General features: G+C 49.0%; 1 protein-coding gene across 2 annotated transcripts in view; it reads right to left on the bottom strand.

Annotated features, from left to right (window-relative positions):
* Positions 1–12,012, bottom strand: part of RELN (reelin) — a 298,002-nt gene extending 285,990 nt beyond the window's left edge. Inside the window, exon 1 of one of the 2 annotated variants that reach the window (XM_056339923.1) lies at positions 11,532–12,012. In XM_056339923.1, coding sequence (XP_056195898.1) covers positions 11,532–11,760 — 229 coding nt within the window. In that variant the 5' untranslated portion in view covers positions 11,761–12,012. The remainder of the gene's footprint in view (positions 1–11,531) is intronic. The other variant, XM_056339922.1, reaches the window with a different exon arrangement.
* Between the last annotated feature and the right edge of the window lie 14,585 nt (positions 12,013–26,597).

The raw sequence follows: 26,597 nt of genomic DNA, 5'->3' as shown, positions 1-26,597 counted from the left end.
GGCCTCTTTGTCTAGTTCAATGAATGTCAATTCTATAGATACGCTGCAACAGGTTTTCAAGTTTGGAAGCAGGAAAATCCTTTAACTGTAGACATCCAGAAGGAGCCAAGTGACAGATCTCCTCTAAGCTTTTTTTACTGAACACGGAACCAAGGAAAAGATTTCTGCTGAAAAAGAAAACTGAACAGTGACTAGATGTAAAGGGAAATGTGGTCAACATATACATCAGAAGCCACACAGCAACCGTAAGTATCATTATTAAAAACATGAGTTTGTTACCTTGGAAATGTCAGCATCGCTACCAACTGCACTTCAGTGCTATAAAGAGTGAGTGATTATTCTGTAATTTATTTTGGGAACAAATGCAAAGAGAGTGGTGAGGGTTACTTGTCTGAATCAGATCTGTTCAGTGGCCGGAAATTAAATGGTCAACTTGTCAGAAGTAGAACTGTTCAATTTTTGGTTCAGTGACCAAAATGAAAAGAAAAAGAAAGAAAAAGAGATCAGCTTGGGCTAACATAAAAGGAGAAGTACTGAGGAGTTTAACACAAAAAAATAAATTAAAATATCAGTTAGGTCAATATGAAAATCTTCAATGAACCCCAAAAAATTAGATAGAGTTTTGTTCAAGCAGAAGAGTCTCATTTCATTTTTTGATTATGCAGCTTTTTTTTCACAGTCAGTTTCACAATCAAGCCATTTTTCCAAAACAAAAATCAAAATTATATTTTTAAAATATCAGCAATGTATTTCAAATGCTTCACTTCCCCCCATTTTCCATTAAGATATTTACCAAATTCTACTCCAATACATTATCAGGTTTTACGCTTCACAAAACCAGATTGTAAATGAATTCACTATGAACACGGCGATTCCCTTTGAATCAATTCTAAAGTCTTGAGTCTCATGCAAGAATACTATCAACTTGACAACCTATCTGACTGGATATCAGTCATCAGAAAATCAACTAGAATAATTAGAAAGCATAAAAATATTTGCCAGAGGTTTTCAATCTTTGTACTAACTAGAATAAGGTTCTGAAGGATACAGTCTTTTTGGCCCAGAGGCAGAATTGCTCTACAAAAATGTTTAAGGCTGGAGTTTAGCTAGAGATCCTTTTTTCCAAACATACTAGGAACTTTTTTTTACAGGACTTTATAGTACTGACTCTTTACTTTTGCTACCTGGCATCCCCACAAACTGCTGCCACTGCAAGTCTGGGCAGCACTTTGTTAAACCAGGATCTTTGCCTTGGCCAGTTGTGCTGTTTTGTTTCTCTCTGCAGTTCTTGGTAATCATTCCATCCCGTGTCCAGATGAATGTGTCTAATTCTGGAAGGAGGGTTGTTTTTTTTCTAACAGCGCATTTCCCCTGTGAGACAGGAGCACTGAAAGGTTATTGTGGCCTGGAAACCATGGCTTGTTTAGCCAGAAAGATAAATATTATCTATATTTCTTGTTCTTTCCTATCTATTGTATTGTCCTGGGGAGCAGAGGGAAAAGTGGAAGGCAAACGGCAAAGACCTTGCCAAGCCCTGTGACGTGATAAATGACTTCTCACATCCCAGGGCCTGACACCAAGAGAGGCCACAGAGGGTTGTGCTGCTGTTTTCAGATGTTAAAGAGGCCAATCACCTACTCATTGCTTTCATTTTTAGTGCAGGAATTGCTCCCCCATGCAGGACCTGCACGGGCAGACCCAGCTCTGCCACGAAGTATTCCTCTGCAAAAGCACGAGCAACCTACACAAGAAATCTGATTTTCCATGTCCTTGCTAATTCTTTTATGAATATTCTACCAGATGTGTCGAATGCTGTGACCACCGTGTACCTCTCAGCAACAGACAGAAGAATATTCCCAGATTTCTCTAAGTCTTCTGGCCAGCAAGGTTTGTGTGCTTCCCTTTTCCTTCCCTCCTCTCCACTGTGATGTGCGCAGCACATGGACAGACTGTCAGCTTTCACGGTCTCCCGCTGTGTTCCCAGGGAGCACCCTACATATGCTACCCATGGACACTCAACACACAAATCCTTGCAAACTCAAGCTGGGGCAAGGCAGGAACCGCCTGCAGATACAGTGCAGCAGGACGAGGAGAGGAAAACAGAATTTGCTCCCAGGTGCACACCTGTGCATGGAAGGGGCTTGCTTGATGAATTTCCCTGTACGAACTGGGGTTTTTCTTCCTTGCCCACTTCTGATCATCTAACTGCCCTCTCAGAAATGACGTGGTGGGGATGGAGAGAACGAAACGGCGAGGCCCCTTCCACTGTGTGTTTTTCACCAGCTGGGCTGCTCTGTGTACAGCCACATGACAGCCAGGCACTGGAAGGGGACAAAGGATGGGGTGCCAGCATCCAGCCACCCATGGCAGCAACGACCTTTGAGCTGGACAGTAGGAGACACAGCCACAGCCAGAGCTGGGGCTGGCGAGCAGACCCTCTTCTTGTCTTTCAGCTCTGTCAGGTCACAACCCGTTTATTTACAAAACTGTCCTTCAAGCAGACAGCGGGAAGAATAAATAACTCTGGCTAATCTGAGGCAATCATAATTTTGCTAAGCGTGGTACAAGAGCTCTCAGCATTTTGTCTCCATCTGGTTTATAACTCGATGCCCTCAGCCCAGTGTGTATGACCCTGCCTCCCATGGGAAACAAGCAGCGACGGACACGTGTAGGTGTGAGCAGACACCGTTCAGGGAAACAGACACAGATCTTCAGCCCCATCTCCGATGATTCATCTGCTCACCTGCTGAAGAAAAGCAAGGACACTGCCGGTTTCCCCTATGCTGTATCTTGCAAAATCAAAGAGGGAAACCAGAGACCACCCTGCACTGTCTGCAATGCCCGAGGGCTTCTGCCTCGGGAGGAGACACAGCCATAGCTCTACACGCAGCTTCACAAATATTTTCAATACCTAGTGAACCCCTACACCCAGAAGGCTGGACTTAAGACTTCCCATCCAACAAACCTAAACCAAATTTTACTCCAGGCACCTCAATCAAATACTCCGAACCGTCCCCTGGAGCTGTTCCCTCCTCTGAGTAGGCAGAGAGGAGGAGGGGATGGGTCTGGAGGCACGGGGCAGGGGGGCCACCATCCACCTGATGTCCTCCTCTATTGGCACCTGGCCCTTCAGCAAGGAGGTGGGGACAGGCTGTCCCCTGGAGTGGGCATGCCATCACCCTCTCAGGGAGCAAGGCATCCCCCCCCAGGAGGGTCTGTGGGGAGCAGCAGCCCTGCTGCAGGGCTGGATACACCCCATGGCATCTGGCACCCCATGACGGGAAACTGGGGCAGCACTTGGACACGGCACTGAAGCACTTGCACAGTTTGAAGAGAAACCTGCAGCTTGCAGGCTGGACTTCACCAGACACAGGCTGGAAAAGCACCACAGATTTCAACCCCCCAAGGGGACACCTGTGAAACGCTCACAACCAATATTAATGTCAAAGTGCCTGGAGAGGAGCAGGGAACAGCCACCTCTGTTTTGCTCCCAGGATGAAAAAATATGGCAAGAGGGACCTTGCGAAGACTGTGAAAACCAGCCTCTGCTTCGCAACGAAAGCCTTTGGGAAAGCATCTGAACTGCTCACCCACTGCCCTGCAACTTTCACAGGCCACGTGTGTCCAGTCCCACCAGACACCTCTTGCTTTCTAGACCGACATGTTCACATAAAGGGCATTGCCTACAACAGGCCGCTAGGAAACACTAAAAGGCAGCAGTCAGGGATGTCCTGATACCCTGGGAAGACCAAGAATCCCACTGGGGTGGAGGGAGAGAAGCCTTGCGGAGATCGCACCTGGTATGCAAAACCCACATGCACCAGCCAGCCTCCCCAAACAGAAATCCGTGCTGGCAGCAGCAAGATGAGGGTGCATAGCCAGTAACTACACCGAAGGGAGTCTGGAGTGACACAGGTGATGCTGTGGCTGGTGAGACAAAGAACGAGCCCTCAGGTGCCTCTGCCTGAAGCTAAGTGAGCCCAGCTGCCCAGGAAATGCTGTGGTGCCTGGGAGGCAGCAGCTGCTCCAGATAGTTGTGGGAGACGATGGCAGGGAGCCCGTGGCCCCGTGCCCGGCTGCTGGGTGCCATCTCCAGACTCAGACAGAATGTCTCCAGCTGCAGAAGGACAGACTAATGCCAGGTCCTGTTCCTGTACTGTGGAATAAACAGGTACAAGCCCTAATGCCCCTCGCAAACTCTGGTTCTCCCGCTCCAAGCAGGACGTGTACCTCTGACATTGCCCTATTTAAGGCAAATGCTTAGTGAGAGATATATTGAAACAAAACAAAGTCCTAAAAAAACCCAATCCACCTCCATGACCCTGCTCTTCCCTTTAGGAAAAGAGTAAAAAATGTGTTGCCTGTGGGAGGCATCTGAGGACGTGGGGGGACCTGGGAAAGAGTCCCATGGGAATGGACCAGGGGGATCTCTGCCTCCGTGACGCCAATGTTCACTGGCACAACCCAGCCTGAACCACGCAAACTGTGTGACACACGCTGTGACTTCCATTTTCCAGGACTGACCTGAGGGAAGGGGGAATGGTGGAAGACTGCCTGCCTAACGAGAAGGCATCGCCTGACAAACTGGCAAGGTCTCTTGCACAAGTTAGGCTTTGACAGATGTTAAAAGTTGCACTGTCAGAGTTTGTCCTATGTTTATCCCAGAGACTAGCCACAGCTTGGGAGGGGGGGGAAAGTGGGAATTACACAAATATTCCAGACACACATTTGCACTCTGTGCACCTTTCATGCCCGATGAAAAGGCAGGAAACGTTAACACAAAGAAAGGAAGCATGTTAAAAAGACTGAACCTTTCATCGGAGACTATTGAAATTCTCATAACAAGGGGCGCTATGAAAGGTTGCTTATTCTCAGAGGTAAGACAGTGCCGTTTCCTTCCCTTGCCATGCCGCAAACAGTCATGACAAATCTAAACCACAGCTGTAGGGCACGAGACACACAAAGCAAATAAAGCTTGCATCTGAATCCATCTCGGCTGTATCATCACGGCTATTATCAGATTGAAAATCATACTTCAGCCAGTCAATATGCAAATACTGAGGCATCGTACCATAATAAAATGTTACAGTATTTCAAAAGCAGCGGCCTTCAAGAATCCAGATCAAGGGAACAATAAGGAAAATGAGAAATGCCACCAATCTGACAGTCTCACCCTGTTCTACCTAATGAACCAACACGGGTTTGGTGGAATAATCAATGCAGGAAACATTGACGAAACGTATGGCATACCACCACAGCACAGTAACCTAGTTATGAATTGTTTACTGGTCACCTTCGGTCTTGAATTACAAGGTTTATATCTTGGTTTATATCTATTTATTTATTTGTTTGTTTGTTTATATCTAATTACAATTATTAATTATTTGGAAGAAAAAGATTTTTTTTTATTTCTACTAAAAAGCAGTTAGTATGGGAATATTTTAGCAATTAATTCTACAGATAGGTTATATGTCTTTTAAAATACCTCCTTCAAACTCAGAAAGCAGAAAATATGCGCGATATCCCCACTGAAAAGATATTTTTGCACCCTTTCACCGTTTATAGGCTTCTTTTCTTCCTTGACTTCAATGCTGGGTGATATGCCATGGGAAAGGTCCATGCGCGCACGCCAGCCCCCACGCCAAGCTCTGGGGCTTGGACGGTGAACTCACTGAGGCAGAGATCATTTTTTTAATGTATACAGACAAGCCCAGCATAATCTGTCCTACACAGACCCATAACGCCAACAATACCGTTTCTGTCCTACAGTCAGATGTCACCTGACAAATGTGGGTCACGCCAGCATGCCGTGCTGACTTTGATTTCTGTTATTTGGGGCAATCAAGTCTCCTTTGCAGGGGGGGAGCAGCTCTCAGATGGGGGGCCGAGAAAGGATTTAACCAGAGATTACATCTCTTCTGCAAATTTGCAAGGAAGGCTCATTGAGGCCTTTGTGGACCTTCAACTTCCTTTCATCAGTCCCGTGCCTGACCACATCTTTGGCTGAGCCATCACCATCTGCTGGCTGCTTATTTGGCCCACAAATTAGAGTGACAACAGCTGAACCCATTAAAATTTAACATCTTCCCTAGCAAAACGTGGTTCATAAGAGGCTGTCAGCCGTGAACTTGCCTACCTTTTTCTTTTAGGGTTGGAATGCTTCATCAGTTTCTGGTCAAGAGATCTTAAAAGCACAACTTTTTAAAATTTGCAAAGGCACACTACATGAACTCTGGGGCTAGATAAGAGCTTCAGAAATATAGACAATCCATCAGCCAACATTAAGACCTAGAAAGGTACATTCACTCAAAAACAGACTAAGTAAGGCTCAGGTCTGAAAAATTCAAACAGACCATCTAAAGAACAGGTTGCAGCATCCAGAAATCAGCCTTGCTTTTGCAAACTTCAGTTTATGCAAAAAAATCCTAAACGTAGCAGAGCACAGTCAGGGTGCACTCTGGGGGCTTTGGCGGATGAGGACGTTTTTAGTAGATGCTGACCCCAGATGAAATTTTTGTGTGCTACAAAACCCTTCTGCAGCTGCAAGATATTGCTAGGGACCTCGGAGGAAAGAAGAGACCTCGGAGGAAAGAAGAGACAAAGGATCTTCCCCATTCTTAGTAACTTCCTCTCCATTGCTACCTATTGCCAGCCTCCCATTTTTAATTTAAGTGTCCGTTAAGAGTTATAGGACAATCCCTGAAGCTAACTGGAGTCACATGAGCAAAACTTTCTACACACCTCTTTAAAACAAAAAATGATGCAAGTCTCCATTCTTGCAGAGATCAGGAGAGTGCGTAAGTGGACGAGATGAATGTTTTTGAGGGAACACCCTGCAAAAGACTCAAGAAGCCGTCCTGCTTCTCAGGCTGATACTGGAAAACATGGACCAAAATCTGCTTTTCTGTTACCAATGCACCATCTCTAACATCACCTCCTGTGCACTTTGCTTCTGCTTGGCTCACAGAAAGCTTTCTGCACTTCTACACTTCAGTGTAACTGGCAGAGAAAGTGCCCACAACTGAGTTTCTACAACTCGGTTATAATCCTGTTTACACCTCAAGTAGCAGCACTACTTACTCTCTAGTTATTTTCTCTCTTTTCCTCCCTCACTTTGATCTCCAACACCTTTCTGTTTTTTAATAATCTGAACAATAAGAATTTACAATGGAAATACCCACCAGATCAAGCGGGTACCAGAACTGTAAGTAACCCTAATGAAAACAGATACTAAATCCCAATCTGGGATTATAACAAAGGTGGAATTGGGCAGACTTTACACGACTTTTTATCAGTGCTGAAAGAGTGCATAACTACCCCTTCAAATAGTTGAAAACTTATTTTTACAACCTATCAAAGCAATGGTTCCAGACAATATACAGTATATCTAAGAATAGTAACAGTCATTGATGGAAACTGATAACATTTGGGGACTGAAGGTTAATCTGTTCTGGAAAAAAAAAAAAAAAGGAACAATGGAGAGTGAAATAGAAACTCAAGTCTCATTAAAGAAAACTATTTTAAGGGCAGAACGATGAGTTTTAACATCAATCATGGGAAAACAGTTTGAAGTTGTTCGTAAAAGATCTAAATTTAAAACCTTGGGAAAAAGCACTGTTCACAGTGCGAGCAAAGGTTTTTTAAGGGGTGAGAAAAAACACGGTATAAAGGTAATCCATTTGTATTTTTTAAGCACTATAAATCTGACTATTCATTTTTAGGTTTCTGTGATTAAGGGCAGTGAAGAGTCGATGTTCAGTTGAGTTTATCCTTTTTTCTTTATGCGTTTCCAATGTCCTTATCTGCCTGTAAATCATGGTACACGCTCGCAGCACTGAAGGCACATTGACACGGATAATCAAAATTGACTGCAGATTGGCAACAAACCCAAAAGAACTTGCACAAAAATTTTCAGTTTCTACTGCTTTTGTTTGGTTTGTGGGGTTTTTTTCCTGAAGAAATTATATTCTGCTCTGCAGATTGCAGTGGAAAGCCCAAGAGAAAACCAAAACAGGATCATTGCTACCTACCAGCAAAGCTATGAGCAAGCCAAGTGGGCCCTGACGCAGCTCTCCAAACACGCAACCACCGCTTGGCTGGAAGGCAGCTGAGCAGGTGCCTACATTAAACCAGCGCACACTTTGTCAGTTTGCATTTGAGCAAGTGCTTAAGTGCTTTGCCAGCTCAAGGACTTAATTAAATTTGAAATAACCTAATTCAAGGAATAAAAGTCTGCCAAAGGTAATAAAATTGTTTACCGATTTATCAAGTCAGTCCCGTATATAAAAGAGCATATTTATATGCAGTGTAGGTCTGGTCCTATTCAATCAGTGAATGCGTTTTAAAATATTTACTGATTGCAGGAATGGGTCCAAATCTGGAGTATTTTTAAGGGTTAGGGGAGAAGTGCTAAATCCCAAAGTATCTAATTCAACTATGCAAAGCAGGGAATATTATTGCCTTCATTTTACTTATGAAATTCAGGGGCATAGGGAAATAAAGTGCCAGATCCAATGTGTCAGAGAAGCCCCTTGCAGAATCTCCTGTGCTCGCCTGGTTCCCCCACAAGTGTCTTTTGCGTCCAGACACCGTTCCACTCCCAAGGTGCAGGGCAGCGCAAGGGACAGTTGGGCAAATGGACGAGAGCCAGTGTCACAGCTCCCTCGGCTGCACCGCGGTTTGACTCCTGCTCTGAAAGCCCAAAGAAATGTCTAAACAAATTAACAAAAAGTTGTTGGCTGATTTTTTTTTAATTGGATTTTTTTTTTCTCGTGGAATTTCTCTCAGCTCTTGGATGCTACTATCACCTCTCCCCGTTGAATGAAGGGGTAGTATGTGTACAACGGGGCCTCACTGCAACTTGTGAGGAGTCGGGGGAGTGTATTTTAATACGCTGAGCAGGTGAATTTACATTGTACACATGTAAAATCTCCCTTTGTTTTGTGCTTCTGTACTGCATCTCAAAACTGCGCCTCCGTGTCCCCACAAAACTGCCTCTAAAGTTTGATTTTTAAATGATAAATGCTCAACCAGTGCGGACTGGCATTTTTCAGTAACATTAAACTACGCTATATAAAAGCCCAGATTGCTCAAATGATTTCTTCAGATTGTATAATTCGGGTGGGTTTTTTTCTTCCTTGTGCTATATTTAACATTGATAATTGTTATATTTAAAAATATTCAAATGAGCTATTTCAAAATATCTAGCCGAGTAAGTGTGCTGAGCTCATGGATAAGCCTGCTGTGCTGTGCATAGCGCTGCCTGCCTTGCACTGGCCCAGGTAAGCGTTTCAGCAATGCACGGAACTGAAAACAATTGCCATTGCGAGTGAGAAATAAGGTACAAGGCTGGCTTACACCCGAGTGTACCTACACACCCCGCACTGGGTAAACAGAGCAGTTTGGCAGTTCGAGCCTGAGGACTTTCCTCGGTGCGCATCCTTTGAACGCACCCGGTTTGCTCAGCCTTTCTTCACCCGGTGGCTTTCCCAGCTGGGCGGCAGCCCCCGGGGCAGATGCTGGCCCAGGGCACCCCCGCAGACTCCAGCCCGGTCCCGGAGGGGCGGCGGGATGAACGGGGCCACGGGGGGAGGCGTAGGGGCCGGCAGCCGCCGCCGCGCACCCGGAGCGGGGCTGGCGGCGGGGGCAGCGCGCAGCGGCTGCGCGGGGGCGCAGGGGCCGGCGAGAGGCGCGCAGCCGGTGCGCAGCGGCGGCTCCGCGAAATCCCCGGGGCCCCGCGGGAGCGGGTAGGTAAAAAGAACGAAGCAGAGGTATATTCAAAGCCTCCGCGTTTGGCTCTGTCAGATGGAAAAAGGCGACGGAAAATCCACCCTTGGCTACCTGAAAGATCTGGCGCGCAGATGGGGCGTTTCTCCGCGAGTCGGTACTTTAAAAATTCGAAAACCCTTTCAAAAAGGCGAGAGGCAGCAGAGCATCCCCGGAGAAGCACACACCCGTCCCTGCTCCTCACCCTTGCGGGGAGGAGGCAGCCGGGCAGCCCTGCCCACAGTCCTGCCCGCAGCCCAGCCCGCAGCCCCCTGCCCGCAGCCCAGCAAGGGGGCTTAAAGCTTCCAGCTTTTTGGCTGCACACCGCAAAACACGGCAGCAGCGAGAAAAGATTTTGTTATTTACGTGTCTGAACCGTATTTTTAAAAGCCGGCGTTTTAAATTGTGCAAGGTGGAAATTCCAGCTTTTTTTCCCCTCTGCACATCTGTGGCTCGGCACGTTGGCCGCGATCCGCCTGATCTGAGTGTGGGTCGCGGGCTGGGAGATACGGGGCTCTAAGGGAAAAACATGAAGTCGTATCATTTACATACGTGGTTTGTTAAAAAGGACACCGATATTTTAAAAACAAAAGTTTCCTGTGAATTAGGTAAAACTATATTGCTAAAGGTTATACAGAGACAAAAACTTCAGGACCCCTTAGATCGTGTGAAAAATGAATATTTGATGTGTTTGGGGTTTGCTGTCTTCACAGTAAAAAATAAAAATCAGTCAGAATCTTTCACATAACGATTCAATGATTTACCTAAAAAAAACGGAGCTGGAACACACCAAAGTCAGGAGTTTAACTCCGCCTTTAGCCGAGGACCTTACACAGTGTCTGTTTCTGAGCAAGATGTTTGAAATAAATATCTATTGCTACTTTTTCTGACTGTTGATGGTTTACTGCGGAACTCGCCGTTCTCACGCAGCGCTGCGCAACCTCGAGCAGGCACCAGAGAGGAGGGGGCTCAGTGGGTGCCCCCGTAAGCGGTTTGCCGCGGTTAGGAATTGGGCAACGTTTCACCCTTCGAAGTTTTCTGTACAGGGAGCCGGTGCCGAGGCTGCTGCCGGGAGCAGCTGCGGGCTCGCAGGGCCACTCTGCGGCAGCGTCACCTGCCTGCGGGGCCGGCGGCAGCCCCGGGCTGCGCCCCCCACCCCGCACACCGCCCAGGCAGCGACCCCCTTGGTGACCGGCTCTGCCCGCCCTAGTTCATTCCCCTCGGCCCGGGCGTTCGCTAAAAGCAGGTTTATTCCTTAACTCCCGGCACGACCTTCCATCTCCAGAGCCACCTGTGAGCGCCTGACCCGCCGCTCCCGCCCGTGGCTGCTGCACCCCCTGCACGGGCAGCAACAGGCTGCGGCCCCGGCCGGGCACGTCGCACCGCACGGCCGCCGGGGGAAGGGTGACGCTGGCTCCGGCAGCCACCGAGGTGGGGAAGGGGCGGGCTGCGAGCGGCTCGGCGGGCTCTGGCCCCGGCCACGGGCGGGCTGAGGAGGGGGCTCTGGGGATCGCCCCCCGCTCCGGCCTCGCAGCAGCCGCGCCGGGGCAGGGCTGCGCCCGGGGCAGGTGAAGGCGGTCCCGCACGGCCGGGGACCCCCGCGGAGCGCCCCGCCGGGGATGCCCGGAGGCCGGGCACACGGCTGCGCCCTCCCCCGTCCCAGGGCACCCGCCCTCCCGCCCTGCGCGGCCGCGGGGCCGCTCCGCCGTGCGGGACCCCCGGGGCCGCCCGCCGGGGGCCGCGCAGCGCCGGGCGCCTGCACCTACCGTGGTACTCCTGGCCGGGCACGTAGGCGGCGGGGCTGCCCGCGATGTGCAGGGCGATGAGCACCTCGCCCTGCTCGCCGTCGCCCTCCAGCTCACCGTGGTGGGTGCAGAGGAAGAAGAAGGGCGAGAAGCGGGCGCGGGGGGCGGCCGCCCGGCCCGCCGCCAGCAGGGCACCCAGGGCGGCCAGCAGGCAGGGCCAGCCCCCGGGGACGCCCCGCCGCCGCTCCATGCTGCTGCCGCCGGCGCCGCTGGGGCATCCAGGGCACGGCGGGGCCGCCGCGCCGCTCCGCTGCGCTGGGCGCGGGCCGGGACGGGGCGGGCCGGGACGGGGCGGGCGCTGCCCCCCGCCGCGGCCCGCGGGAGTTGCGGGGAGGCGGGCGCGGAGCGGAGCGGAGCGCGGCGCGGGCAGGGGCGGCCCCTCCGCGCCCGCCGAAGGCTGCGCCGTCCCCGCCTGCCGCTGCCGGGGTGCGGGGCACGGAGCTGGGAGTGCGAGGGCTGGGAATAATTTATTTCCCCCGGTGTCGGGGTGGGAGGGAGGGGAAGGTCCCTCCCCTCCTCCGCCTCCTCCGCCTCCTCCGCCGCCGCCGCCCGCTCCTCCTGCTCCTCGCTCTGCGCGCCGGTGTGCGGTGCTGCCGCTGCGGGGACGCGGGCTGCGAGCGGGGCTCTGCTGCCCGCCCTTTGTCTGCCTCCGGGTCCCTGCCCCTGCCCCACGTCCCAGCTCCTGCCCCTGCCCCGACACCTGAACCCCTGCTGCCTCCTTGTTCCCATGTCCCTGTCCCTCGGCCCCTACCCTTGTCCCTCTGCTTCTGTCCCTCTACCCATCCTTTTGCCCCATCCCTCTGTCCCTCTGCTCCAGCCCCTGTCCTTTCGCCCTGTCCATCTGTCCTCGTCCCTCTGTCCCAGCCCCTGTGCACCTGCCCCAGCCCCTGTCTGTTAGCCCCTGTCCCTGCCCCGGCCCCAGCCCTGCCTCTGCTGTTCCCGCCCCCGCTTCTGGGGAAAAGTGACATTTTTTACTTAAACCTTCTCCATCACCATCTTCAAAACGATACCCCTGCACACACACCCCAGAGGCGGGCCCTGCGGCTCAGCAAGGTCACTGCTTGAATCTCTGGGGAAGGCAGGTCCCTGGGATGGGGCTTCAGCCCCCTAAGAGTGTGTGCCCAGGCCCTTCATCTCCAGAAAAGGAGCAAACCCAGCAGGGACCACAACGGGAATGAGCAACTGAACACAAAACATTGGCAGGTAGAATAATTCATAAAACCATACATTTTTAACAAAGCAAGGCTGGCAGAGGGACCACAGCATCACGAGACAGGAGCAAATCTACCAGGGTCTAAAGCATCCACCACACTGCTGCTGGATCCCGACCAATGCCCAGAGACAGCCCGGGTGAGCGATAGTGACATGATGTAATCGGAAAGGAGAGCCTACCTGCCAGCATTTTTGAAGTGCAAAACTGGCATTGTCCAGGGGCTCCCTCCTGGATTGGTTTCAGTGCCAAAGGGAAAGGTTCCCTCCGCGGAGGCGCGAGCCACATGGACGGCACCATGCAGCTGCCCTACGTCCATGCAGGCTGCTCCGCTGGCCCACCTCCCACCCAGCTGACAGAGAGCCCGCGCATGGTGACCCCGGGGACATCCTCACCATCTGCCCCACCTGCCTTCTCCGCTGGCTCTGCACCGAGCCCAGTGCCACCAGCAAAACTTTGCTGCAGTTTCCCATCTCACTGGGTTGTGCCTCACTAAGGATGGAGCGAAGCCATGTCCCTCGTCGGCTTGGGTGGAGAAACACACCGCGACATGATCCTGCTGTAAAGACGAAAGGGACTGGTGGTGCACAGCGTAGGGAATGGGACAGATCCCACCGCCGCTCCGGCTGGCGGACATCCCTGGCCACTGCCCTGGAAACTGAGCTCTGCAGCGGCTGTGGAGGAGTCAGTCTGGCTCCAAGGCTTCCTCTTTAGCTGGGTTATTTATTTTTCAGCTTGGGGTATTTGTTTGGGTTTGGGGTTTTTTTAACATCTGTGCCTCCTCCAGAAATTTCAATGCTTGTAAAAGTGACGGACTGATAATATAATTTCCTCATGCCAAAACCTCACACAGGCAAAAGGCTATGTGGGCTCGCTGGCAAAACCGCTGCCAACAGGGCATGTCCTCCCTTGTGCGCTCCCGCTTCCCTGCACGGAGAGCTCGCCAGCGAGGCCAGGCCGTGCCAGAGGGGCTTCGGCTGAGCAAGTGCACCTCAGCTCACACCCCCTCTGCCCAGCATCTGTGGAAAGTTAGCCAACTGGTTTCGGAGGGCTGCCAGCTGTAGCCAACTCTCTTATTTTGTAAAATTAAGAGGCAGGGGAAGGGGGTGATGGGCTCCCACTGCTGCAGGAGGAGGGGATGCTGGCTGCCTCTGCTGGGGTGCCGCCACATCAGTTGCCAGTAATGCTTTTTCTTTTTTTTTTTTTCTTTTTCTTTTTTTTTTTTTTTCTCCGAGATAAATCCCTAAATAAGCTTGGGAGCGTGGGGGTAGCTAATCTGCCAGCAGATTTTGGGGCCTGGACTAGTGCTCCCTGAAGTCACTGAGATCTGGATAAGACCCATGCTGATGAATTTTAGGCAATTTTCTTTCTTTCCGGCTGCTTAGTACCCAGAGCAGCCAGGACTGTTAGTGCAGCCAGCCCACCTCTTTCTTCTATGATCTGTGTGTGTCACCTACCAACGAGGGGACATTCAGTAAAAGAAGGTGAAAATGGTAATGGCTCCACTTGGAAGCCTTGTGCCTCTCCTTAGTCACCTCCTTCCTCCATTTCTTTATGCCTCTCTCTCCCTTTCCCCTTTCTCCTTTGTTTCTTCCAGTTTCACAAGACCTCTAACCTGTTCTTCATAGGGCAAGACGGGGAAGTCCCACGTCATGGCCTTCCATCTTGTCCAGGTCCTGTTGGTGAGGAATCCAGCAGAGGCCCCAGACTGCTGATACTCAAAGACACAGGACTCAAAGGGACCATTTGGGACCTCAAACCCTGTTTTCCTGCACTCACCAGAAATAGTGTAATAGACCTTTAGTCCAGACAAGTTACCTTCCTTCTCTGACCCAACCCATCTAGGTCTAAATGAGCACTCCAAAACTCTCCTGGACAATTTCAGGCTCATCTTTGCATAGAAGAGTGATGCTCCGATCAGCAAAACAGGGGGACCCAGGGTATTGCAAAAAAACACAAACCCCGCAATTTTACGTGTCCCTACAATAGCAAGGAGATATTTGCTGAGCATGTTTGCAAGGAGCCAAGGCTGTGACCAAACCCCGTGCATCAGAAGGAAGGAAGAAAAAGAAGCTTCCAGACCCTGCTGGTCTTTGTCTAAAGGAAAAATTCTTCCTGGATCCAGCTCCGGTGTGATCTCACTCATATGAGCATGATATACCCATAACTCACCCCAAACCTCACCTGGTCTGAAAGATTTTGTTATGACCAGGAGCACCAGCACGCCCCTCTCACCCCCTGCCCCTGCCTTCAGGCAGGCTCCAGCGTGGCCGGGCAAGGGGGAAGCCTCCCACCAGGCTGTCCCCACCAGCTTGCCTTGGCTCCATGTCCCCTCGCCGCTGTGGGTACATACAGTACATGGGTTTTGAAGATGAGAGGTTTATGCAATGTCTTCGGCCAGAATTCCTCATTCATCCTTCTCCCATTGACAGCAAGGCTAAAGTATTATTATTATTAATAACAATAAAACGGTTAATTTAAGAAAAGTGACTAAGATGAACCTGCCTGTACTAAAAATAAAAGGCTTGTACAAATCATAATAATCTCTGTTTTCACACTCCTCTGATCCAAGATTCTTCATGTAAGTTATGACTCTACTCTGCTAAAGGCAGAAAGCACCTAAAGCTGCAGGACAGAGGTTTCCACTGGCTTTCACCCCTCGTGCAGTATTTTTTTAACACAGAAGACAACAGGGAGTGAATCAAGATGAGAAATGAGTGAAGACTGTTGTCTGCAATGGAGAATGCAATAGGTGGAATGTAAATAATTACTTAGAAGGTAGAGGCCCCTTCCAAGCATGGGCAGTGGGGGGAATCACAGCACAGATGGACGTGGCTGCAGTCCATATTAATTTATGGAAGTGATTATTCAGGCAGTGGAGCTGCTCACTTCATTCAGGGAGAGATCTCGCACCCCAAAAGCGGAGTTGAACAGCACATTAACAGGCAAGTGGCTGCTTTATTAACGTGGCCACAGCAGATCATTTTGCAAGGGTCATGGTAGGCTGGGGAACTATTAAGTAACACCAAGCTATTGCTTATTAGGAGCTTTGTTTGAGCTCCTTAGGTCTGGGAAAAGGCTTTCACGGAAGAATGTAGAAAAACACTCTTGTCACTGTCACCATGTGGAGAATCCTGATGCATGTCTTGTCCCCAGATTTCAACACCTTTCTATGACAAAAAATAAGGAAACTGCCTGCCTTTCTACACAATCCGCTGCAAATAAGAGAGCAATGGAGCACCAGGTTGCAAGTACTATTTATTCATCGTGGTAGTGCATGTAACATCTGAAAACAGGACAAGCTGAAGTACTTTTGACTTTCTTACGCTAATAAAGACTATAAAGTGGACTTTCTAAAGTGAGATCTTTCCACCAAGTGTGTTTATTTCCTACTCATCCATGCAAGCACACAGTGTTTTCTCTGTATGTGTTTCCCCTTGAGCACCAGACAGACACCTAAAGCAGACCTGCTTTTTTGCTGCTTGGAAGGTTTTGCTAAAGACAGACATACTGATGGCTAGAGGAGAATCATGTGACAGATGTGCAGAAGAAAAAACCTTTGCAGCTGATAGAAGGGACAAGTTACCTATGATCACTTCACCCTCAAAGAAACATTGCCACATGACTGGTGGCAGCGGTACCCCTGGGCCCAGCAGGCACTGTAGCTCAGGCATACTCTTTTCATCCTGAGGCATAAGGGATGAGTTCTACAGCACAGCAGCTGGTCATCTGGAGGTGGGGAATGCAACGTATTCAGCAAATCCTCATGCTGAAACCACAGTACACAACCAGAGTGAGCTACACAAGGCCAGTGTCTCAACCCGTGCCACGCCATGCCATCCCATCCCATTCATTCTTGTCCCAGATGTAGACTAGAAAAAAATACAAATTGTTGAGGAGGACCTCTTCTTCTCACCCCAGCAGGTGGGCCATCAACGCCACCGATGCACTTCAGCTGCAGGCTGGAAAGCCCTTCCTCAGTCACCCCAGAGCGTGTGGGGTCTCTTCGTAACCCCAGTCGGGGAAATAATGGGGAGGATGGGTCTGTCCATGCTAAAGTGAGATGAACCTCTTGGGGCTATCAGAGAAGTTGAAGCTTCAGTGTCAGTAAAGTCTGACTTCAGCAAAGCTGAAGCATTTGCCTTGTGAATGCCGGACAGGAAAGTCAGAAAAAATGAGTAGCCTAAAAGAATTGACCTCGCCTCTTCTTCTGAAACAAAGTCTTCTGTTCATGAAGCCTCCTTGTTTTCTTCTATTTATGCAGGGACTTGCCAGAGAGGCCTGGTGCTCTGGAGCTGCCTTGGCCATGCCAAATAACCCTTTGGGATGAATCCCGTTTTTGTGCACAGGATTTGTCGTAGTTGGATGATAATGCAATCTTGCCTTGCCAGTTACATGAACTTTGCTCTTAAGTAGAGCCCAAGTAATTTCTAAACAAAGGCCTAAATGTGAAATTATAGGCAACTTCCATGCCTATGTTATTACGAGGTTTTAATTTTTCTAGGGTAGGCACAATAGCAGTTGTTTGGCTGCGCCATTTTCAATTGGGCTGGTACAATATGTGTCTTCTGTGAACTGACATCTCATGATTTCATCTGAAAATAGAGTATTTAACTATACACGTTTTTCCTCTCTTTTGTATTGCATTTCATTCAAATGGCTTTAAACTTGTATTTCTTTATTGCTTATTAACTTTAATGAGGTATGAATATAAAAGAGAATATTAAAAGGCTTTTATTTTTCGGAGAGGCATTTCTTTACAAACACTGTTGATACTATCAAATAGGTGAGCCTAAAGCCTTACATTTAGCGTTGATTTTGTAGACATTAAAAAAGAATATAAGATTAAAAAAACCTCCAAACCAAGGAACATGTATTAACAACTTTCTATTGTCTGGCTTAATAACAGAGTTTAATGATGAATACTTTCAAAGGGCAAAAAGGTTTTATGCTTCAGTACCTTATGTATTTTATTTTTATGATATTGCTTTAAAGATTTAAATCTCTTACAGAAAATAAACTTGCTCATGCTTAGAAAAGAAAGTAGAGGTAGTGGGAGGGACTTTGAGTTTAAAATTACTCTGAATATCTATTATGCATAAAAATAAAAATTGCTGAAGACAAATATGCAACAGTCATTATGGTTCTTGCTTTTATGTGTTCCTAATTTGGATGATCTTTCCTTTAATGTACGATTTTGGATGCAACAGAGGCATAAGAATATTTTTTTTTTCTGTTTCCAATCCACTGTGCCGCTGTGCCCTATTAGCACCGCATTAGGGGTGTAGTTAAATATATTTAGGAAAATTCCACCTGACTCTGGTCATACAATTCTAATGTTTGATCTTGTTTTGTAAATCTGATTTTCAATGTACTTTAAAGAAACACGTCTTACATAAAGAGGCATCTTGTGCAACAAGTATTCATGTCCATGACAGTTGTTTCCCACTATCCATTTGCTGCTCTGGATTGCCATGAAGAAATGCTGGGTATTTACTCATGCTATATCCACATACTGAAGTTTCCAAGGCTTTCATTAACTTGCAAATATTTATCGTGAGTAATCTTTATCTGAAGAATTTTTTAAATGTTAGTGGCCACAAAAGAAAGTCTTAGTTCATTTTACTGCCTAATTTATCTCTGTGCTTTGCTATTCTAACTTGAATAACCCCAAGGATGCAAGGTACACAGGGCTAACAGGCCAGGACAGTTTTAATAGTTTACTTTGTGAAGAAAAGTGGGACGTAAATCCTGAGGAAGTCTGTAAAAGATATTTCTTCTTTATTTAATGGTGATTAAACTTTCAGAGACCTGGAAAAGTTACTCCTTCTCTTTCATTTAACAATCACAAAACTTGAAGAGAGCTGGAAATACATTTTAATGTGGGTTTTGAGGGCTTTCTCTTGTCATCTCTGCGTTTAAAATGTATCTAAAATACACTGGTTGTGTGACTGTCAGTGGACCTGTGCATGGAGATCCAAGATTCAACACTTTTATCTACGGCACACAACTGCAGCCCATGGGGCTGCAAGCATTTTGCAAGGATTTCTTTTGTTTGCCTACTGCCTTCCACAAAAACTTTCTCGCTGCGGGTGCAAACACGAGCTGAACAAAAACTGAATAGTAGTTTCATCACAGCTCTTTAAAATAGCCACAGATGGATGCAAACATTGAGGACAAGCTGGGAGCTGCCCTCACGGGCTGGGTGCGCAGAGGAGGGCGACCCCGGGCAGTGGTCAGGCTGCAGCATCCATCCCACCGCCCCCACGCTCCCTGACCCGCCGCCCCGCGCGGGACATACACGGGGGTGTCACAGCTCATAACTTATGTGAGACTCGGTCACCGGGGCCACTGAATTCTCAGATTTGTTTTTCAGCTCACCGACACAGGGGTCAATGTGTTGGTCACCCTCAGTGATTGGGTCGCTGCATTTATGCACTAAACTCAAGTTTCTTGGGTTTGGTGGTTGGGATTTTTTGTTTGTTTTTTGTTTTGTTTTGGATTTTTTTGTGGTTGAAGAGCATTCTTTGACATGGGAGTGGGAGCCTGGCACTGGCTTTTGACGTGAGCAGGCTCCCGCTGGCAGCCCTGCAGCAGAGGCTGGCTGGGCAACGAGGGAGAGGGGCGCAAGGGATAAAGGGTGCCAGTAAGGGGGCTTTGCACAGCCCTGGGGGGTGCTTAGGCAGCACGAAGGGACCGCACGTGTGTGTGCCCTCGTGGGGTCTGCGGGTGGTTTGGCACCCGCCAGGGGCAGCCGGGCATCACCAGCAGCGAGGCCAGCCCACGGAGGCACACACTGGGCAAGGAGCTGCCTCTGCCACAGCTTCAGGGACCCCCAAACCCGGCCACGTGTGGGGCCGAGCCTGAAGGTAACACATGGGGGTAACAACACAGGTGATGTGAAGAGTCTGACGCCGTGATGAAAAACTAGGAACAGAAAACAAACCGGTGGCAACTTCTTTCTTCTTCCCAGCACTCCTCATTTATTGAAAATACCTCATCAGAGCCTTGCATCCTGACAGCTGCACAGTTATACTACTTGTATTGAATTTCATCTGCTTTTAGATTGTAGAATTAGTTGGTTTTCAGAGCAAGCCTTATCCAAGAAATAAGTCAGGACCATAAAACATGGGGCCAGCATAAAGTGTGACCATGTGAATGCAATAAGGAGGTTAGGAATGGTACCTCCACTTCAGTTTTGACCCACAAAATTACTTTTTCAACCAAAATAGGACTGCTTGGAAAATCAGGCTTATAGGTTAATTTAAAAAAAACTTAATTCGTATTAGCAGCGAAGAAAAGCATTAGGATAAGCCAAAATACTATAGAATAATCAGATATTTTTCATTATTCCAAATCCTCCACCAGAAATCTAAAATTCATCCCTTATGAGTCAAATATTCCTTCCAGCTCCTTTTAAGAAGGCCATTGAGAAACTGCTCGGAGTGGTTGTTGATGAGAAACTCTTGTATAACATGAAGTATAGATGAGACCACAGCATTTTTATCCTCAAGAGGAATCATTGCTATACTGCTAAGGAGCGATCCGGTCATTGCAAGAAAACTGTCAGGCTCCCATCCCAGCCCCTGGCTTCCCTTGGGGAAATCTGCCCCTCCACATCTCGGTGTCCTCAGCTTTAACACGAGACCATACCGGGTGGCCCCAGACAGGCAGTCTGCTCGGGGTGTGAGCATACTGGGTTAGAGGGTGACTGCAGTGCTGCTAAGCTCCCTCTACAGTGATGATATTGAGTGATCTTGGTAAAATGAGGAGTCTGCTTCACCAGCTTTTAAGTGGAAGGATGCTCCTGACATCATCCCAGTGCCTGGTAGGCTGGATCATTGGGCTTTGCCAGGAACGCTCAACTCCAGATCAGGGCTTTCGGGCCAAGCTACAACCTCACTTGATAAGGTCGTAAAGATTTCCAGCACCAGAAGCTCTATCGCTTGCTCTTCAGGATGATGTAAGGGCACTTTTTTAACAATTTGACCTGTAGCAGGTATTTTCATTTTAAAAACAATTGTCTTTCCTTTCCCCATGTTAGACTTTGCTCCACCAGTGCTAGATATCAGAGCCAAGTCACAGCAGAGGTATCTCCCTGTGAAGGCACATCAGCTATGAAGAAGTCTCCTCTTATCCATCCATTCAATAAGCTGAGCAGATCAACCTCTGTAAGTCCCAGCGAACTCCCTGCTCAGCCCTCCACATGGCGGTAACCCATCAAGAAGCACTCCTCAAAGAGCAGCATCCCTGGCAGGTGCGGACCCTCCTGTTTCTTGTATGACATGATGCACAATGGTCTGAAAAGATGCCACGCTCGGAAAACTAAACAGGCTCTTGGAGAGCTGCCACGGAGGGGAGGGGATGAACCTGTGAAACTGGTGTCTTAAAATACGCTGCTGGGTCATCATGTGCTGACTCGTAACAGGTTTAAAGAATTCTGATGGGTGTTTATTGAGTCAGAACAAATCCTAGCATGTACCTGTAAATCCCTGCTCATCATTGCATTTCTCAAAGTTCAGCTGAAGCCCCCCAGGATGCCCCAGCCCGACACGGGACTTCGGTAGCTCCAGTGCAGCTCTATTGCTCAGCTTCATGTACCTGTACAGGAACTTCTGCCAGTCAATGTGCCAGTCCAGGTCTGCTTTTTCCATGGCAGCTCCTTCTACAGTAAAAATACATGACCAGCCTGGGTGCCTGTGCATCCCTGCAGCACCTGGTCCTTTGGCAAGGCAGTATCTGGCAACGCAATGCCTACAGACACCCATGCCCACTGCTTTTCACCAAAAGATGTGGCAGAAGACACACAGCTGGCTGGTGCACCCCAGCCTGTGCCCACCCTGACTGGTGCAGAGGGGCAGCTCCTCTGCTCCACTCCCTTGCAGAGCCAGGGTGCTGCTGGGTGCCTGCTGCTCCGGGGGATGTCCCGCTGCCCTTGGGTGTCTGCAGGGCCATGGGTGTGGCGAGCAGGGGAGTTACTCTTGACTTCGGTTTGCCCATTCAATGTCAGTGCTTCAAACACCATCCTTCCTGCCCCTTAGGAAGAGGGAGCCTGAGCCACTGGAGGAAAGCCCCTGTCCTGCCCCTGGCCCATGTGATCATACTGTCACAGTGGCTGCTCTACCACGATCTTCTCCCTGGGACAATTCAGCTCTTTGGAAGAAATTCTCAGGGGTCTGGACTTTTTTCTCTTCAATTTTCTCTCCAAAATCCATTCTGGAAGGATGTCTGCCACTTCAAGGATGTGTCACCGGCTCCTGTCCATAAGGAGGAGGCAGGTGATGTCTCTAAAGTGACCCGGGGAGGCTGGAGTTTGCAGCATAGTAACTTAAATATCCTCCACCTCCTGCTCTCAGGTAGGGTTGGGGTCACAGTGTTGTCTCTGCCACTTCGTGGTCACGACGTGGTTTTATCAGCCATTGCAGGGGGCTCAGGGCACTGCTCCTAGCAACACTATCTGGCTAATTTCTTGGCCTTTCCCTTGCTCCTCCTTCCAATAAGATAAGAGGAAAGGAGTTATCTTCGTTAGCTGTACACACAGACTTAATTCCTCACTGCAGAGCTGGAAATCCTGGGTTTCTAGGCATGGGTGCCGCTCCCAGGTGGCTGCAGGTGTGGCTGCACAGGTTGCTGGTGGGGTCACTCTGCCACCAGCCCCATGGGTGGCCACCCATGGCACCGGGGCTGCGGGAGAGAGCAACGGCCATCTGACCCATCGACTCCTAGTAGGCTTTTTATGGAAGAAGAAGGTTCTGCAGAGGTACCACCAGTACCACCATCAGGTGTGAGGTCACCGTGGCTCTGGTGTGCAGGAGGTGGGAACACCACTCAGGCTGCTGCTGCCTTTGCGTTTGCCCTGCTGTGGCTGCACATCTGCTGCTCTCCTGCAGCTGGACGCCCATGTCCCACCTCCCAGCGACCCAGGGAGCAGGCAGGGGAGTATTTGCTTGGTGGGGCTGGAGTGGCTGTGTCCGCCCACCAGTACCCTGGCTTGAAATCAAAGGATGTTTGTCAAATCTTCTGGGAGCCTCGAATGGAAGAAGATATAGAAATGCAAAGCGTGGCATTCTTTTTTTTTTTTTTTTTTCCTCCCTTTGGCAAATGGCCTGGAAAAGTAACAAAAAGAGACAGAAATGCCAAAAAGTAAACCACCTACTGTTGTCTCCTGGAGATAAACCAGAACATTGTTCCAAGCAGCAGAATGCTGCTGTCATTTCTCCTGGAAGTGAAGAGAGCGTCGCCCGGTACTGGGGAGGGGGCCAGAGGAGAGAGAAAGAGAAATGTGCGGTTCAGCTGAACCTATGAAAGGGGAGTCAAGGTAATGCCTTTAAATGTGTTTGGCATGGAGCAAAATAACACACAGTGTCACGTATTTAGAAAAATCATTGCTACGGGAAGTTAACGAGGTTTCAGAGACACTTGTGACATTCAGCGGGTTACAATAGTTTGTTGTAGATTATTATGACTCCCACTCCTGAGGAAAGATCTTCTGGGCATGAGTCATGGGGACCCTGCCCGGCTGTGTTATTCCATCCCATGGCACTCTATTGTTTATTATATTTTCTTCCCCCCACACTAAAAATGCAGACTTGCAAATACACGGTTCCTGACACACGCAGCAAGGACTACTGAACCACAGGCACTGCAGTTTGCTCCCTGTGCGCCTCATGTCACTTCCACTCAGTTTTGGGGATTTTAATTCTTTTGGGTATAATAGCGGCTTTTAAGCAAGATGCCTCAGCTTGATTTAGTACTAGTTTGTGTTTACTAAAGCCCAGCCCTATCAATGATGGAATTAACATCAGGCTCAGAAAGATTTGACCTTTCGTGTGGGTAATAGCAAGGTTACAATATTGAGTTTCTCCCTTTTTTGAAGATTATTGGCCAACAAAACATAATCTTGGGGCAAGAAGCACAGAAAGTGCCTGTGGGTTTTGGCATAGCAGCTTAAGTGAGTCCTGCAGGAGCAGCTCCAGCGGCCCCTGCCCTGCCCCATCCCCGTGCTGCTGCCAATGTCCCTCCAAGCTCCAAACCAGAGCTGATTCAGCATCTACATCTTTGCTGCTCCACTGTCATGCCTCAGCTTGAGCTGACTCGGGCAGATATTTTCTGTTGCTGACACCATTAGAGCAGCAGTAACCTCTGGCAGGCAGGTGGGAGACAGCTCCATCTTCAACTGCCGTTGCTGTTTGCTTCACTGCCCATGAGCTGAAGCCCTGAGGAGCTGAAGCTCCATTTGCAGCTGGAGCAAGCTGTGGAAAGTCAGCAATTCACCTTTCTCATATTCTTTGGGGATAAAGCAACAAAAGCAACAACAGATTTAATATAGCAATGTGCTAAGGGAGCTGGATTTCGGAAATCACATATCCAATATCTCACCAGCCAGTACCAGGAACTATTGATGACATCTTTACTCATTGCAGTCAAGCTGAGTTAAATTTCCTTAACGGCTACTTCCCAGCTACAGTCACCACTTTATTTCTTCACATTTTCATGCACTTCACCCACTGAGAGGATGTTTCCAGCTGCCTTCATGCTGCTGGGTAGAGGATGCTCCCAGGTGGCAGAGGAATGCTGTATCTCATTCCTGCCCTCTGTTACAGTGACACACATAACGAAACCGTTGATTAATTGTATTCTTCCTGCAGGCTACTGGGTCTGTGAAGGATCAAAGTAAAAGTACGCTTTCATAACTCCAGGTGCTTAAGGAAAGTAATAAATAACAACAATGTTGTGGCTGTGTATAGGCTCTGTACCCAGGGACAAAGTATCTCACAAACACAGGTAAGAAATGTTATTCATATTTTATACAAAGGGAAACTTCCAACCCAACAAATAGGTAATATTTTTCCTTCTATGTGCTCAATGTATTGGAACAAAAGCTATTTTAATAACATTACACCTGGCACATCTCTGCACCATGCTCTCCTGTGTACAGCTCCAAAGATGTTTGCTGCTGTGGGTGGTGACCGCTCTGAGCAAAATTTCTGGGCTCAGGACTACGACTGAAGGCACAGCAATGCTCTTATATACTGGTGCAACCATGTCCTAGTAAAATTACTTACTAGGTGAGTCAAGCATCCAGCTGCTTGGGCTGAAATGCTGGGACTGCACAGCCCAAACAGCACCGGGCTTGTGGGGCCATGGCTGGTGGCAGCACCCTGCCCTTGGCTTCCAACTTCCCGCTGGCCCAAGTATCTGCTTGTGAAGCCAGGTGATGGGGAGCACCAGCTGCCCAAAATGTGTGTGCGGCCTTTGGGGCTCAGGCAGGGTGGCTCAGGGGTGCGCGATGGACAGCACGTGCAGGGTGACCTGGTGACCAGTGACTGGTGCAGGGAGCCAGAGGCCACAGCAGAAACAGGGGGAATTACTTTCTTCTTTGTTTGAAATAGTGTTTTTCCCACTCTGATTAAACTGCACTGCAGCTCATTAACTATTCAGGTGTTGTCTGCATCTTTAGAGAAGGAAATGCAAGATGACAGACTATTTAACAAGTTCATTTTAAGCACAAAATGTGTTTAAGGCAGGAAAAAATATTACTTGATGCAAAACTTGGGTCGGTGTAATTGCAGGTCTGACTGCTTCAAAGATGAAAAGCCTCTTTCTTAATTCAAGGCAAATGTAGCAGAAATAATGTTTAGAAAAGAGATGCAGGTAGGTACACACCAGGGAGTGCAATTTTAATATCCTGAGTACAAGATTTTTTAAGTCTTTGTCTGACCCCATGTTAACACACTTGGTTACTTTTCATCTGCCACATTCATCTTTGTCGGTTTCTTTTTCCCCTCTGTAATTTGTTTGCCCGTGTTTGCTCATGTTTACATTCTGAGCTGATGCTCTTGGCCTGGTTTGTGCCTCCTCGGAGGCCCAGCACTGACCCTGTGAACCGCCACAGGATGAGATCCAGCTTAATCCTCCACAGGCAAAACCATTTGGGGTTTGTCCAGAGCAGATGCATCTTCAGCACCAGGAAGACACATCGTGTGGTCCAGCCTCTGGACACTTGCCCTTAAAAATACACAATGAGGCAAGGAATTCATTAATGAAGAAGGCAGCAGGTAATTCCTGACAAACCGAAGTTCAGGCAGATCCACACCCGATGCTCCAGCTGGGCCTCGCTGTGGGGTCAGAGAGCTCCCAGCTCCAGGGTCTATCCTGGCCATATCCGAGTCCTGCTCCAGGACAAAGCATCACTGTGGACCACCACCAGGCTGAGCCAAGTTTCTGCAGGAGCCAGAAGCCCCCTGTGAGATGCTGACACCAGCGCTGGCTCTCAGACCTGCCCTGCCGTTCGAATGCCGACCCCAGCACCGTGGCAAGGTGCAAGCCCTTTCCTCTATGCCCTGCAGTCTGGGTGGCAGGGGTGCTTGTTCCAATGCAGAAATCTTTCCTCAAAAAACAATGTATCCAAAAGGTTTCATGAGGGGTTAATAACTGGAAGGGACATGGGCTGAGGCTCCTGGACTCCCTGTGCTGAAACCCTTCGGTTTGTGCTTTTCCTGTCAAGGCTTTCAAGCCTGGGACTCCACAAGAGCTGGGCACCCACCTCACCACTGAAGCGTGGAGCAAGTGGGAGAACTCTGGCTCTGCCGCTCTTTTCCGAATATTGACTTACACACGGGATAGCTGCCAGGATGGGTGGGCTTTGGGAGGGGAGCAGGGAGGAAAGGCACAGCTCAGCCAGGAATTCAGGTAACCTCAGGCACCCGTCACCTTCCCATCTTCACTCAGTGGTCCCAAGTGTGGTCCAACCAAGAGCTGCTGCCCAGACTAGGTCTTGGCAGCCTGCTCAGCTCCTCCATCCTCTACACCCATCT

Source organism: Falco biarmicus, chromosome 5 (genome assembly GCF_023638135.1).
Source record: "Falco biarmicus isolate bFalBia1 chromosome 5, bFalBia1.pri, whole genome shotgun sequence".
Lineage (NCBI taxonomy): Eukaryota > Metazoa > Chordata > Aves > Falconiformes > Falconidae > Falco > Falco biarmicus.
This window is presented reverse-complemented; position numbering and strand designations above follow the sequence as displayed.